The sequence below is a fragment of the Cucumis melo genome, chromosome 3 (genome assembly GCF_025177605.1).
Source record: "Cucumis melo cultivar AY chromosome 3, USDA_Cmelo_AY_1.0, whole genome shotgun sequence".
Classification (NCBI taxonomy): domain Eukaryota; kingdom Viridiplantae; phylum Streptophyta; class Magnoliopsida; order Cucurbitales; family Cucurbitaceae; genus Cucumis; species Cucumis melo.
Genome location: NC_066859.1, coordinates 26386336 through 26402078, shown reverse-complemented (window position 1 = coordinate 26402078; position 15743 = coordinate 26386336). Strand labels below are relative to the sequence as shown.

General features: G+C 32.9%; 1 protein-coding gene and 1 long non-coding RNA gene across 7 annotated transcripts; one reads left to right on the top strand and one right to left on the bottom strand.

Moving 5' to 3' along the window:
* Positions 1-3124: 3124 nt before the first annotated feature.
* On the bottom strand, positions 3125-6817 carry LOC103488363 (uncharacterized). Of its 4 annotated transcripts, XR_537429.3 has the most exons (4): positions 6466-6733; positions 6201-6382; positions 4633-4723; positions 3125-3372 (listed from the first exon to the last, which is right to left on the bottom strand). It is a non-coding gene; the product is annotated as an uncharacterized LOC103488363 (long non-coding RNA). The 4 variants fall into 4 exon arrangements; XR_537428.3 differs by lacking the exon at positions 3125-3372 and having other exon boundaries at positions 4336-4760; positions 6466-6730; XR_537427.3 differs by lacking the exon at positions 3125-3372 and having other exon boundaries at positions 4336-4723; positions 6466-6730.
* A 708-nt stretch (positions 6818-7525) lies between these two features.
* Positions 7526-14952, top strand: LOC103488364 (uncharacterized). 3 transcript variants are annotated; one of them, XM_017044599.2, is made up of 15 exons: positions 7526-7712; positions 7812-7879; positions 9145-9259; positions 9493-9739; positions 9966-10007; positions 10226-10297; positions 10436-10571; positions 10743-10900; positions 11423-11507; positions 11677-11873; positions 12111-12272; positions 13460-13609; positions 13744-14004; positions 14218-14478; positions 14599-14952. In XM_017044599.2, exons 2-15 carry the CDS (start codon positions 7822-7824, stop codon positions 14845-14847), a joined length of 2193 nt encoding a protein of 730 aa, XP_016900088.1. In that variant the 5' UTR covers positions 7526-7712; positions 7812-7821; the 3' UTR covers positions 14848-14952. The 3 variants fall into 3 exon arrangements, with proteins under 3 accessions (XP_016900088.1, XP_008445287.1, XP_008445286.1); XM_008447065.3 differs by having other exon boundaries at positions 7526-7879; positions 11680-11873; XM_008447064.3 differs by having other exon boundaries at positions 7526-7879.
* The last annotated feature ends 791 nt before the right edge of the window (positions 14953-15743 follow it).

The following is a 15743-nucleotide window of genomic DNA, read 5'->3' as shown; positions in this document are numbered from 1 at the left end:
GTATTTTTATTTCCATAAGAAAACAAATCTTTATTAGAAAAAAGAAAAGAAAAGAAAAACATGTTATTGGGAATAGCTTGAGTTGTACACTGAATTTTGTAGCTTAAAAAGGAAAATAGAACTTATTATATTCAGTATTGTAATTGTGTTTGTTTTACAATTACCCAATTGGTTAGTGACATCTGTTGACTCCCACTAACAAAGCACAATTTTTATATAGTTCAAGCTTTAAGGCTGGCCTACATTGGATTTTGTAACTTTCTCATTTAAAATCCACATTGTAATTTTGGGTATTTTAAAATATACCTCAAACCAATTCCAAAATATATTAAAATTCCTAACCATTTTTCTTATAAAATTTGTATTTTTAGTTATTTTATTTATTTATTTATAAATTAAACTTTTGTTGGGTTTTTAATCCCACGAACGTAAGCCAAGTAATAGTAAGTGTATAACAATTCTAATTATGAAGAATTATGAGTATAGTAATTTGTTGATAAATTTGTATCAACAATATAGTCTATTATTAATAGCTATGATTTAATGTTATGTTTATAAATTATTTTGTATTGTGGTATATCTACAAATGTTTCAAGATATATGGTTATATTTGTAACTATCCTTAATATAATATTAAATTTACTCGAGCTCATTCATAAACTTAGGCTTTTAGGTTTAATTAAGGGTTTAACATGGTGTCAAAACACATTGTTCAAGGGGCCTTCTATTCAAACCGCTATTTTTTTTTAAAGAAAAAACTTGTAGGGTACTAAACTCAAGGATAAAAAGAAATTAGTTTTCTCGTTTTTTCAATAATATTACAAATTTAATTATCTCGTGCTACTTAAGATATATATTATCGATTAAGAGAATATAGATTATAATCTAGACATCCACTCGTAATTGAAGTAAAAGGACAAAAATCATGTTTAATTTATCGAGTTGTTTTAGAAAATAATTTATAAACTAAGAAAAAAGTTAATGCATTCTTAAAATAATGAAAACATACAAATCATGAATATTAAAGAATCGAGTGACATTGACTTCTAATATTTTAGAATGTGGTTTTTTATGCTAAGATATTTATTTATTGATTGATATGACATACAATTTTGCATACTTATTATTATTATTTTTTAGAAAGAAAAAGGGTACACAAACTTTATAATCTAATAATCATCAACATAAATATTTGTGGCGTATTATTAATATATGTTTTTATATCACATATACTAGAAAAGCAAGTATTGTATAATTAGTAGCTTTCGAACACCAACGTTTATATTTCCCTTTCACGATTATGTCACTAAAATTAGCTTTGAATATATTTGGAATGTCATCAAATTTCGAAAAACTTGGAAAAAGAAAAATTAATGTATTTTGAATGGTCTTGAAAGTTGCAAAGCTTTCGTCTTTAACTTCCAAATCAGTATATTTAATTTATACCTTTTCAGAAGAAAACTAAAAAGGTATATTTGTCAAATCAATCGTAATTAGGTATGTTGATTATATTAATTAATCTTTTGACCATCGGTCGATTTCAAAATTTTGCTTATCTTCGCAAAAGTGAGAAGTGGGTGTTGATTTTCCAAACTCTTGATGTACATATACACATATAGATCTATATACCCACCCCATTTTTTAGAGCACCCTTTACGGTTATATATTCGAACTATGATCGAATAAAGTAAAATTACAACTAAAATAGATTGAGAACAATAATAACGAAGAAGAAGAAGGAAGAGGATAGTGCACAAGAATTTTACGTTGAAAACTCCTAAATAGGTTTGGGGTAAAAACCACGGACAAAGATAGAAGAATTCACTATATAGAATCGAAATTACAAACTTTCTATCTTATTGAAAAATCCAAAACTTTCTAAGAAGAAACTCTCTCTATTTTTTATCTCCCTCAACTTGTTGGAGATTTTGGGATGGTTTGGCAACCATGAATCCTCACCTAAAATGGCAAAAGATACTTGACCATCAAACAAAGTGTGAAATTCAAAGGTCCAAAAATTGTCTTTAAGAAACTTCTTGAATCTTAAAAAAAAGTCTCGATAATCATCCAACAACTTATGAATGAGTTAATTACAGCTTGTTATAGTAAATACTGTTTAAAATGCTCTAATTAATTATATATAATAAACACTATTTCAAAACCACTTTTACTATTTGCTACAGTTCTTAGTATTTGACATTCATAATTTTTTTATTATTTTGCTATAATGTTTATTATTTAATTTTCAAACTAAGATAATTTGCTCATATTATCATAACTCAAACTAAAATAATATACACAACAAACACAAACTATTATAATCAAACTATAGGACTATAATAACTTACTTTTTATCTCAAACGCTCTATTATAAGTATTTATCTACAAGATCAAATATCAATTTAGTCTTTGTATTTTTAACTTTTGTTTATATTGACCGTTTGTTATTTCATCGGTAGTTAATGCAACAAAATTTTATTTTCTATTGTATCGAATTGCAAATAACCAAGTTTGGACATGATTTTTTTTTTTTTTTTATTATCTCACTTATGTTTAGGGTTAGGGGGTAGGGGTTGCGTGGGCGTCTGTGGGTCTGGTGGAAAAGATTAGAGTAAAAGGCTTTACCTTTTCTCTGATCTTCCAGAGTAAGCCAGACTATGCTTTAAGACAATCTCTAAAAGAGATGAATGGAAAAAAAAAACAAAAAAGTATATCCAATTTCTTCACGTGTTAATTTTTCATTCATTCCCTTTGAAGTATTCTTTTTATTGACAAAATCGAAAGGCTGCAATGCGTTGTTTGGAACAATATGATACAAAAACTAATTTTTATACCCATTTTAATTTTTCTCTTGCTTTCATAATGCTTTGCCGTAATTAAGAGGAATTGAGTTTCATTTGTATAAGTAGAATTTAATTCTGAAACTAAAAGCTTTTCCCAATAATAATAGTAATAATAAAATTGCCTTCTTTGTTTGGCGACTATTGAGGAAGAAGACAGGATGATTAAGTCAATGGACAGGTCAATTATTATGAACAAACCTAATTGAATTGCTTTTATTCACAATTACTTAGAATTACAAATTTGTCATATTACTGTGATTTAACTGTAACTATAACAGTAGTTTTAGATATAAAAGTAAATGTGACATATTTATAATTTCATGGTATTACAATAACAATACCTATAACACAATATTGACAAAAGTAGTGTTATCGTTATATTGCATGTTTTGACATTGATAAAATCAAATTAAGTATCATCCGTTTTGGAGGGGAACTCCCACGGTTCATTGCAAAAATAAACCAGCAGCATAATAAAATGCAACCCACATGAAAAGCGTTGAATTTAAGTACGGCTTGAAACCTTGTTCTGAAAAAGTCACGTCAAATAACAGTTTAGCCCAATATTTTAGATCAATCCATCAAGATGCTCTCAAATTGGTGAGCAGTTGCTCTATTATCTTCAACAAAAAGCACAAAACCAACAAATCAACTGAGTTCAATCACTTTAGTTTCAGTAGAGAACCCAAAGTTTCACCTTAGGGAAAAGAAAATAGCATATCACAGGCTATACTACAAGAATAAAAATGATCCTAAGCACTCAAAACATCAGATGGCTAAAGAAAAAAAAAATCACTAGAGGAATATATCAAAATTATTGGATGGTCTTGAATAAGGTAACTCTAGCAATGGACAATCGCCTATCAAACAAAACTAACATGAAGAAAGGATCAATTGATGTAATAAGTCATGGGATCTGCCTTAGCTGGAAAAGCAAGATTATGACAACGTTGCAAAAAGTACAAGTAAGATTGCTTGGACAGACAGCTAGTATCCCTTTGTGAGAGAATGAACCACAACCACATTTTTATAAATCAAATTTCTTACCACACATTGCTTCTACTAATGCCAAGGAAAAGTGAGAAAATTAGAACATATTTCTTTCTTTTCTATGTAAATGAGATTCTTCTACAAGTTATTTATGAGCTTTAACATGTAATGGAGAAAGCAATATGCTAGTGTTGTTGAGGTATTTGGTGCTTTGAAAGTGACAGGCCTCTCATTGAACAAAAATAAGAGAACAAAAGACAGCAACAAGCTAAAGGGACAATTTTCTTCTTCTTTTTGTTTAACAGAAAAATATAGTTTTATTGACAAGATGACAGATTATACATTAGAATAGGGTAACAAAAATATTTTCGTGATGTGGACATCGTTAAATCTATTTGATAATTAAATTACAAAGCAGATCTACTATCAAAATTACTGAAAAACATTCTAGGCATTAGACAGCTTGATTTGAAGACCCTTTCATTTTCAAGAAAAGATGAGCTGGAGAAAGGTACTTTCATTGAGTGGATGTTCGAGAGGAAAGGCAAAATCAAAACCTAAAAATTTTCTTTTGATATTCACGGGTGTTTAGTGTCTAGCCTAAAAATGTCATGGCTTGAAATCATTTATTTATTATTTTCATGTCCTTCATCGACAACTAGGCAAACTCCCAAATTTATCTCTAATCCTAGGCTGTATAAGCAGCAAAAAGAATACAACAAAATGGTGATCATGAGTAATGACAATTATGAGCACCCATATGAAGAAACACACCATGGCTGGCGTTATGTGTAAATACCTTGCTCCAGCTTCTCCATCATTCAACATTGCAGCCAAACAGTATATGGACTAGATATCTCAGGAAAGGTATGGATGACAATACAAGTATCCTGTTGAGGGTAAAGTCAAATCAACTCTAATGTTCACCTAGCAAATAAAGAATACTTCAGTAGTTCCTTTCCTAAGAAATACACCAAGGATAATAATTCAAACACTTTACCTGGGAAAATACTTAAGTAAATCTAAGACACGTATCTAAGGGAGAAATAAATCAAATTCATATTATGATTCTATCATGCCTCAATTGGTATTGATCCTGACAATTATCTGATAGGAACTACTGAGGTATTCTTTATTGAATTCACAGAGAATGCTCGTAAGCAAATTACAAAAACACTTCCACTCTATAAAGAAACCCATTACACATACTAAAACTTCCCTATCCTCTTCTGACCTTTCACAATATTTAAACAACTTCCTAATAACTGTCACCTCTAACTATCCTTGGATCATCATTCATACAATTGGATGACTCCCCCAACTTGCTAATAACCATCCTTGTGCCCCTTTTACCCTTGCGTCCATAAGGGTATATAATAAGGGGCCAACATGATCCTTTCACTGATTTTAGAGGCTTTAGGTAAATGAGAATGTGTAATAAAATGTACAATTTAGATTTAGTATAAAACTATAAGAACTCATAACATAAGAAGGAAATGAAAGTTTTCCTCCTTCACACTTCATATAGTATCTTGAATACTCAATTTCTTCATTGCTAGACTAGACTGGTCGTTGAAAATATAATTTCATTCATTAACACCACTACTTAAACTAATATTTAAACACCAACAATCCACCCTAGGTGATCTCAAGAAAAACTTAAAAGTCTAGCACAACATCATATTGTCCTTTTAATCTGAAATTTACGTAGAGAATTCTTGACGATATATAATCCCAATAGAGTCTGCCGACCGTACAAGAAAGAGAGTCTGCAGTTGACAAGTTACAGAAGTTTGACACTATTCACTAACTATGCTAGGAGAAAACTAATGGAGCTCTTAGTCCACAGGAAGCAGCAGCGATCCATTTCTCCGTGGAACAAGAAGCAGATTCAGTTATTCTTCATGTGAGAATGAAAGCGGGGATATACGTTCCTAACTGTTTTCACACTTTTCTCTAAAAGTTTTGATGGCAAAAGTTCATATGTTCTGGCAAAACAGACTCTTAAATAATGGATTTCAGTATAGAATTCCTTCGAAGTTTGATCCTTCCTTGACCTGATGATTCTTTACCTATCCTAATGGAAGCATGCTTTAAACGACTGCTTAAGACCTGTTACTTTACCAAGTGAATTTTGGAGAAGTCCTAGAAGGCCAAGTTTTTTTTCCCATAAAATTAGTGAAAATCTGCAAATAGCCAAGCACTCCAAGATAACGAAAACCAAACAAGATAACACATATGTGAATGGATCGGCTTCAAAATTATGAAATTAAAACCATACAAATCAAATCTGATTTGCAACTAACATTCCAACATTCTTGCAATACCAAACAGAGATTCTGAGGATACACACCGACGGATACTTACAGAGAAACATAGATATATAGCTTCTTTTTACGACTGCCTCCTCAACATCAGTGACATAAATCATAACAAATAATGAACTAAGGTTCCACTAAAATTTCTTCAAGAACGAATCGTACAGTAACTCAGTGTGCCTTCCTCCTTGGAGGTTGTTTTTGAGTTGCTAACCTATAAATCCAATATACCTACACAAATTAAGTGGACGTGAGCAAACATGAATTTGGATGCAAATGCCCCAAAATGAACAAAAATTAGAGTTAGAGAGTACCAAAGCCAAGATGTGAGATGCTATGAGGATAAGAATAATGAAAGGTACTGTTTCGAGGGTCCAGGGTTCTGACGATTGCCGTTGCTCGTTCGCCATTGTCGCCGGAGAAAAAGAAGATGACGAGATTGAAGAACGAACGAGATATAAACCCTAAATCGAGGGTTTACAAATTTACAGTTCTACTCGGTCGAATAACGAATTAGCGTCGGAACGGTGCAGGGAACTTTGGAGGCTATCATTTTTAAATTAAATATATATATATATATTTTTGCTCTCTAAACTCTAATTTGGAAATTCAGCCTTCAAAACTAAATTTATTGGTCCAAAATTTATGTTGTTTCTAAATACAACAAAATCAATCCAAATCTAACAAAAATGCAAGTAACTTTGTGCTTCTAAACCTTGTTTTAACGTGAGATTCAATTAGTTTATCTATTTGATAAAAAGCAGATGGTTTAGTATTTTTCGATCATTTAGATCGTGTTTGATAATAAGTTTAAGTTCGATTCCTGGATGCATTGAGATTAAAGTTCGATGACTATACACGAGGATTGAAAAAGTATTTTGTCCCTAAAAGTCCATAATATTAAGTAGAGTCATTACCTTTGGGGTCATTAATCTACTTAATGATGGTAGTGTGAATCATACTAAAGCGTAGACAAAGTCATTTGTTTTAGTCTTAGATATCGTTTATTTCTCCTACATAAGACATTAATACAACTTGTTGATACATTTATTTACACATTGATAAGTGCAAAAGTTTTCAACTTCACTACCTCCTTCTCCTTAACCTGTGTGACTTGTGTTTATTGCACTACTAATGATGTTTAGTAATTTCTCTGTTGATGGATGGTTTCCAAATAAAAAAAGTTATTTTCAATAAAGTAAATTAAAGTTTAAAAATGGTGGTGACTAAATTCTCATTCTCACCTCTTAAATTAAAAATCATAGCAATTAAATTAAAAGTTTTTTCCAGCAGAGACCAAAATTCTTATTTAACCTAAATTAAATTAAAGAGAAGAAATCCTATTTCTGTTACATAACAATTTGTTAGAGCTAAGTTATCTCATTGCATATCCAAAGAAGCTCAAATTTAAGAAGAAAAAGAAAATGTCCCGAAGGTATTTGGTGTTTGGAGGAGGCGCCAAGTAGACCCAAAACGTGGCATTTTCTCGTTTCTTTACCCAAACCACCTTCCCCGACTTTCCACTTCCTTTCCTTCTCGCACTCTTCTTCTGCAGCTGCAGGTTTCTTTCAAATTTCTTCATTCTCTCGAACAATTGTTGGAACAAGATGCATCTCTAATGGATTCTCCAACCTCTTCTTGCATTTCTCGTTCTTTTTAGTCATTAGCCGATGAGGAATGTCGTTGCGCGCCTCAACCGCCACCGCCTGCTCACTCCGCCATACCCAAGTACTTTCTTCTTTGTATATTCTTCACCATTCTTACTTGCATTTTCTAATTCCTTTTGTTTCTGTGATGTCTGTCTGGTGATTCTTAAGAGATTTAGAATGGAAGTGATAAATCAAATCAAATCACTCGAAAATTCAAGTAGAGTAGAGAAATTACTTCGTAATCGGCGACGTTAGGATTTTAGGATCTTCGTTACTCGTTTATTGATACTTTTCTTGATTTGATTTGCGGGAGCTACATTTTGGACTTCGGTTGAGGTAACTTTTTTGGACTTCTGTTGTTCTGGTACTACGGATTGAGCTAAGTGTAATAGCTAATTTGAGGAAATTTCGACGAGCTTATATGATCTTGAACTATATTTTACCCCCACCACAGCACTTAACAAACGTAACAGCCGCAAATTGTGAAGCGTGAAATGTGAATTAAGAATTAGGATTTCGTTTAAAAGAAAAAATCACTCGCGTCACTTAAAGAGTTCAATCAATCGTATCTGCATTCTCATAGCCTCTGGTTATATGAACGGGATGTTGGGATTCATAGCCTCTGGTTATATGAACGGGATGTTGGGATTTAAGAATGACATATGATATCTATTAACAGGATTGTTGGGATTTTGTTTGAGCTCATTCGGCTGTTTTTGGTTCGAATGTTTTTCTGATTTTGTTTGTTCTAGAATGGTTTTTATGATTTTGCCTACAAAATTGTAGTTTAAACATAAGGATATTTTTTTTCCTTTTTCAAATATGTATGTGAATCCATGATAAGCTGCTTCGTTTGGATCATGCTATGGAGTCATAGAATTAAGTTAAAAAATACATGTATGTTTGTTTGTTTGTTTGTTTTACTGGACTTATATCTAACCAACTACTTTGTTCGAAAATCCTATCTTTCTCACAGCTTCTCAACTGTTTAACCATACACAGACTTGAGATCTGTATTTTTCTTTTTGGGATTGAATCAATTTATCTAGGCTTGGAGTGAAAGGAATAGGATGCCAGAATGTTGTCCACTTGGGATAACTTATCCGCAAAACTTATATTTGTGAAATGGTTTCTATGCTCTAATGTAATAACTTCCAAGTGCAAATATATTTTGGAAGGCTTAGGGAAGTGAATGTGTCGATCACGTTTAACTGAAATGAATCAATTCTCATCTGCCTTGAGGATTGCCCTGTCATTTCCATTTCATATTCCACGTATTTTAGGACATAACTATTTACACTTCAATTACAATTTATAAATTCTGCATTTTTGCTACTCTTGCAGATTTGTGCCATGTCAATGATTTTGGAAAATGCATATCATTGGGATATTTGCAAGATATTCAAGCTCTGAGGAGACGAGATGTTTATCTGTTGACAAACTTGTTTCACCAAAACTCGTGAGTGGATGATCATATTTGAGAAGGAGCTGTTGTCTTATATATATATGTATATATATATATATATATATATATATATTTTGCCAGGATTTATTATTATTTTTTTAACAGAAGAAATGATTTCATTGATAAATGAAATGGAGGAAAAACTGCAAACACCTTATCACCAGGAATTGTTCTCTCCTAATATTTATATGCTTACTATTGCCATTTACTTAAGTATTGTGATGCAGATTTTCTACTGGCTATTCAAGCGTACATGGTGAAAGGCCATCTGCAGAGTATGCGAAATTGAGGAAGCAATTGCTGGAAAATGAATTTGGGCATGCACTTGGAACTTACAGATCCAAGAGACTTTCCTCTGTCTATCGCTTTGGCCCATTTTTTGCGTTCTATAGGGCAGCAATTATTTCATTCCATGTATTGAAGCTAACCATATGGCAGTTATTTGTTCATGACTTAAAAAAGCGCGCCATTAAGGTACTTATCTTATGCATCTACGCAGATGTTTTCATCTGTGAATAATCTTTTAGTATAATAGTTAAAAACCCAGTCAATGAAGCTTTACTGGTCTGAAGGTTGTTATGTCTGCCCCATTCCCTGTATATCGTTTGCGTGTAAAAGATGTTGGTTTTTTTTTTGTTCCATGTGCTTTTGAGTAAGATGTTTTTGATTGACTTAGTAAAGTGTTATTTTTTCCTTGCAGTTTCGAGAAACACTAATCAGATTGGGGCCTTTCTATATCAAGGCAAGTTTTTTTCCCTTAATTGGAAATGTTGCATCCAGACTCTTGCAATTGTGCATTTTCTTTAGTTTGTTTTGAATCATCCATAACCTATGCGAAATGAGGTTGCATAAGGTTTTATCACTGTTTATCTGTTGCTTGTATTATTAATATATCAACTTAAGGTTGATTGATGGTGAAAAGAGGCAGATGAATTAAAAGTGATTGTGCTTGAATTACAGCTTGGGCAGGCTTTGAGCACGAGGCCAGATATATTGCCAACAGTGTATTGCCAAGAACTTGCAAGGTTACAGGTATTGAGGTTTTCTTAATTCTTAATTGGTTCCTCTGAGTTGAACATCATATGCATTATAAATAGTCTTTAGAGATGACTTTCTTCCCAACTACCTTCTTTCAGTCTTTGCTGATAGTTTGAACTTTCTTTTTTCAAGGACAAAATACCTCCATTTCCAACTCACCAAGCAATCAAATCTATTGAGAATCAGTTGGGTCGTCCTGTTTCACAAATTTTTGCTGATATTAGCCCAGAGCCCATTGCAGCTGCATCCTTGGGGCAGGTTTATAAGGGTAAGTGACTTCCACTCTCCTGAATGGAAAATTTTCTCTTTTGTTTCAAATTCTTCAAACCATCTCTTCATGTTCATCCATGAGATGAGTGTTCAGATATGGATGTGAAAGTTTTGAATCTTGATGTAAGCTGAAGTTATATACCCATTTTTTCTGCCTCAAGTCTTGCAGCTCACCTGCATTCTGGAGAGCTTGTAGCTGTCAAAGTCCAAAGACCTGGGATGTCTCTTTCATTGACTCTTGATGCCTTGTTGTTCCAGATGATTGGTGGCCAGCTAAAACGATTTGCCAAGGCCCGGAAAGATTTATTAGTAGCTGTTAATGAAATGGTGAGCCTGTGGATACTTTGTATTTGTTAGAACTGATCTTCTTTTCCATTTGTGGCTTTCTTGCTTGTAAGTTATTTATTACCTTTAAGAGGGATTCTCTTTCCCCATTTTGTGGTTATTTCAGTTGTGAATATCTCTGAAAATTATCCAAAAAAGTCGATATATATCATATATTTTAAATTTAAGATGTTGGATGTTTGACATCATTTTTCTTGGATCATGTTTGAAATTATCTTGCAGCATATTTCAAGATTTGTGAGCTTCAGTAACTTTTTTCGATTGTTATTATTGTAAAAATATTTTGGCACTATGAAACCCCAAACAATTTTCCAAGGGTTAACTATTCAGGTCTCCTTGCGTGATCGTAATGGCCAATATTACTTCACGATAACACTGAGAGGTGTTGAGTTCTCTCAAAGATTGGGGGCATGCTTCGTTCTCTTGTCACTCTCTCTCTTTTGTTAGATATATTTTGTCAATTGCCTGACTTGTTGTTCACATACAAGTCCTGTTAATGAACAGGTTAGGCACATGTTTGATGAAATCAATTATATTCAAGAAGGGAAAAATGCTGAGCGTTTTTGTTCTCTCTATGGATGTCAACCATGTAAGTGCTAAGGTATTCTTATTATGTCCTAAGAATACTACTACTTCCATATACTGAAGCCAATATCCATTGTGAACCGTACTTTTCTTTTTGAGGATCATCTTTTGCTAAACCATTTGAAGTTTGATAACTGACTAGCATTTGTATGATTTTCTTCATAACAATGAAGTAGGCGACAGTGGGAAGAGTTATGCAGTTGATGGCTCTGTTAACTATAAGAAATCAAACTGTGTTAAAGTCCCCAAAATATATTGGGACTTCACTCGAACAGCTGTGCTTACCATGGAATGGATTGATGGAATAAAGCTTACTGATGAAGTTGGCTTGGAAAAGGCTCATTTGAATAGAAGGGAGCTCATTGACCAGGTATTATACAGAAATTGTTCGTCTATTTCTTGTTTCTCTTTCCAATCTTTTATATTATCTTTATTATTAATGTAATAAGTTTTTTACAAACAAAAAAAGGAAAAGGATAGGAAAGCTTTTTTCTTGACAGACAGCTGTATCCATTCTCTATTGTTCTGTTTGTGTTTCTTAAAGTGGGTTATTTACATAAAATTTAATGTCTGCCATTCTATAAGTATTATTCACTATCTCTTGTAGGGATTGTACTGCTCTTTGAGGCAACTGCTTGAGGTGGGTTTTTTCCATGCTGATCCACATCCAGGGAACCTTGTTGCTACTGAGAATGGCTCTCTTGCATATTTTGACTTTGGGATGATGGGTGATATCCCTCGGCATTATCGTGTTGGACTGATTCAAGTGGTAAGGAAATATTGTTCCTCTGTTCAATAAGTTGACTGTTTAGGCTTACCACTGATTTGAAGAAGCATTTGGTAGAATGGGATGTAATTTTGACATGTCACCATCTGTTTAACTTCTCTTATTTCCACCCCCGAACTAGATATTGCATGCAAGTTGGGATGTTTATCGTACATATGATGCTTAGAGATTCGTGAAAACATGAAACATGGTGGGAAAAATAATATCCTCATCAACGCCCCCCCCCCCCCCCCCCCCCCCCACAAAAGAAAGGAGAGGGTTCGAGGGTTGGAAAACTTTTGTTTGGGAAATTTAAAACGAGACTGAAAAACACCTTTAGTTCTTGAAGTTTAGTTCGTAAAGAATATCATCTCTAAACTTTAGTCTCTAATGGGAATAGTAATGTTAAGATTTAATTAGATTTCTTACTTATATAGATTGGAGTCCATTAATAAATTATAGAGATTGTGTCATTACGTTACAAAAACTGACCCTTAAAAATGAAAGTAGGCCTGTTTGATAACCATTTTGCTTTCTCTTAGTTTCTGAAATTGTTAATTTTTATTTATTTATTTATTTATTTATTTTGCTACTTCTTTATATTTTTCATCATTCCTAACAAAATATTTGAAATTTTAGTAAATTCTAAAAGTAAAAAAGTCAAACTTTGGCTTGGCTTTTTAAAACACTCCTTAAAAGTAGATAACAAAACAAAAAATCAATAGGTGGAAGATAGTGTTTATAACCTTAATTTTTAAAAACAAAAAATAAAAAGTCAAATGGTCATCAAATGGGCCTAAATTGTTACAAACTAAAGTTTATGGATTAAATTGTCAATTCACAAAAATTCCAGACCAAAATTGTTTTTTAACCCCAAAATAGATTCCAAGAGACACTAGCAGGGATATTGTCCAGGATTTAATATGGGTAATTCCCTTTGAATTTCCATCATTGTTGAATGGTCTAAGGTTGCTTAATACTGGTCTAGGCTGCACATAACTTTCTTGTCAATAAAAGTATATTTGTCGCAACATTTAATGTTGAATAATTTTGTTTTCAGTTATCTGGTCACAACTACTGTTTTTCTTTCACGTCATTTTTACTTTTTGCTTCCAGTCCTCATTTTCTAAGTTTGATGCAAAATGTGGTAGGAATGTCAGAAAGCCAGTTAAAAGTTTATTTTCTTTCAGCTGGTGCACTTTGTAAATCGTGACTCACTTGGTTTGGCCAATGATTTTCTTTCTTTGGGATTCATTCCTGAAGGGGTTGATATCCGATTAGTTTCTGATGCACTAAATGCATCATTTGGCGATGGGAGAAAACAATCACTGGATTTTCAGGTTCATTTTCTTGTTTCTGAATTTTAATTTCCATTTACTATCTCAAAAGGAAAAAGAAAATAAAAATCCTTTTGATCTGCCGACCATATTTAAAGCTGAAGAGTCTTCTGCGTGCAAATTGACATGGATTTCAGGGAGTGATGAACCAGCTATACAGTGTGATGTATGAATTTGATTTCTCCCTTCCTCCGGACTATGCCTTGGTCATAAGAGCGTTAGGGTCACTTGAAGGCACTGCAAAAGTCCTTGATCCTGAATTCAAGGTCTTAGAAAGTGCATATCCTTTCGTCATTGGGAGGCTTTTGGAAGATCCAAACCCTGATATGAGAAGAATTTTAAGGGAACTCCTCATCCGAAATGATGGATCCATTAGGTGGAATCGGCTTGAACGCTTAGTAAGTTCTTCCTCTTATTTCTCTATTATGTAGCAAGTACTTTGTCTTTGGAAAAGAATGTACCAGTGATGAATATACGCAAATACTTGGCTATCTTTTCTTTGTTTTGTTCACATTTCACATTTTCTGATTTTATTTTTCTAACTGAACAACGTTCCAAGAGGTCTGCCAGCTTTCTTTATTCGTATCTTAACAAAGAAAATATTGTTACAGGTTGCAGCCATTTCTGAACAGGCTTCCGAGTCAAGTGAGGAATCTCATAAGAACAATTCTTCGAATCCCCTAGGATGGAAATCATTTGACATGCCAGCAGTTGTCGCAGCAACTGAAGATCTTTTTCTTTTCATTCTCTCTAAGAAAGGTTCAAGGGTACGAGTTTTCCTCCTCCGCGACATCATTGCAACAGTTGACATTGTTCTGCAGGATGAAGTTTTTGGGTGCTCATCCGATGAGAATCGTCAGACAAGATCTGAGGTTTGCTCGACTCAACTTCTACATATTTACTTCAAATATTATCCTTACAAACCAAAGCATTCTCAAAGTCGGAACAAATTTGTTAGGGTGATGGACAATATGGTGTTATTTTGTTTATAGGATCATGCTATGCTGGAAAGAGTTGTCCACGGGTTTCAGTGCCTCCGTCAAGCAATAAAGTTAGCACCACAAGTGTGGACGGCTATGCTTATTCGCATGGCATTAAAGCCTGAGGTTCATAGTTTCTCTCTGGACGTCATTTCAAGCATCATGATGCATATTGGAAGAAAAACTCCTGACCATCTTTGGATTTGTATTTCAAGATTCCTTCATGACTTAGAGAAAGACTACAGTTCTAACAAAGTATGAGGAAAGTAAACTACCTTCTCTTTTTCTTTTAAGCAACTCTTTCTTTCTCTTTATATATAACACAATTTAAAGAAATTAATGATAGTCAGCTAGTTTAGCTCTTAAGGAAGGTGTCTATCCCAATCCCTTGACTGTTAGTCTTCTAGTGCTGATAGTTATGATTGGATCTTGCCCCCATTGAATTTGGAGCAAATTTTTAGTTTTATTAGATTTTAGTACTCAGTAGTTGAATTACCATCGTTAATGGGTTAGCAAAATTCTAGCTTTATTTGTCCATGCTCGATAGGTGACTTCTAAGTTTAGGATGATGAAAACAATCATTTTATTCATTAAATTCTAATTTTGTTTAATAATCTTATAGTATCTACTACTTTATTTACAATTATTTTAGACTGGTACCCCACCACGTTTGGAGAAACCATATCTTTTAACATGTGCCTATGAGTACATTGTACTCGGGCATGGTCGGATAGTGACATGGGTCGTCCTTGTGGATTTTTTTGGGTGGGGAAGTATTTTTACTCTCATTCTAAGTGTGCAACAAATTGTTCGGACACCTAATCCAAGATTTGTGTTTAGATTGTCCGTGAACTTAAATTGTAATATTAAACTCATCAAAAGTTTTCACTTTCTACGATTTTTTTTCATACTCCATTTGACACGTATTCCAAAATTTCTTTAATTCTAGTAAATCTTAATATAATTAAAGTTTGGTTCCAAAATTTCTTTAATTCTAGTAATCTTAATATAATTAAAGTTTGGTTCAAGTTTATATTCTTGTATCTGTTTATTTATCTTATTTTATTATTTATTTTAGAACTTCACTTCGAGGATTTACCTTTTTAGAGGAACTCTCTTTTCATTTTTGAATTTATTTTTCAATTTTTACATTTGTC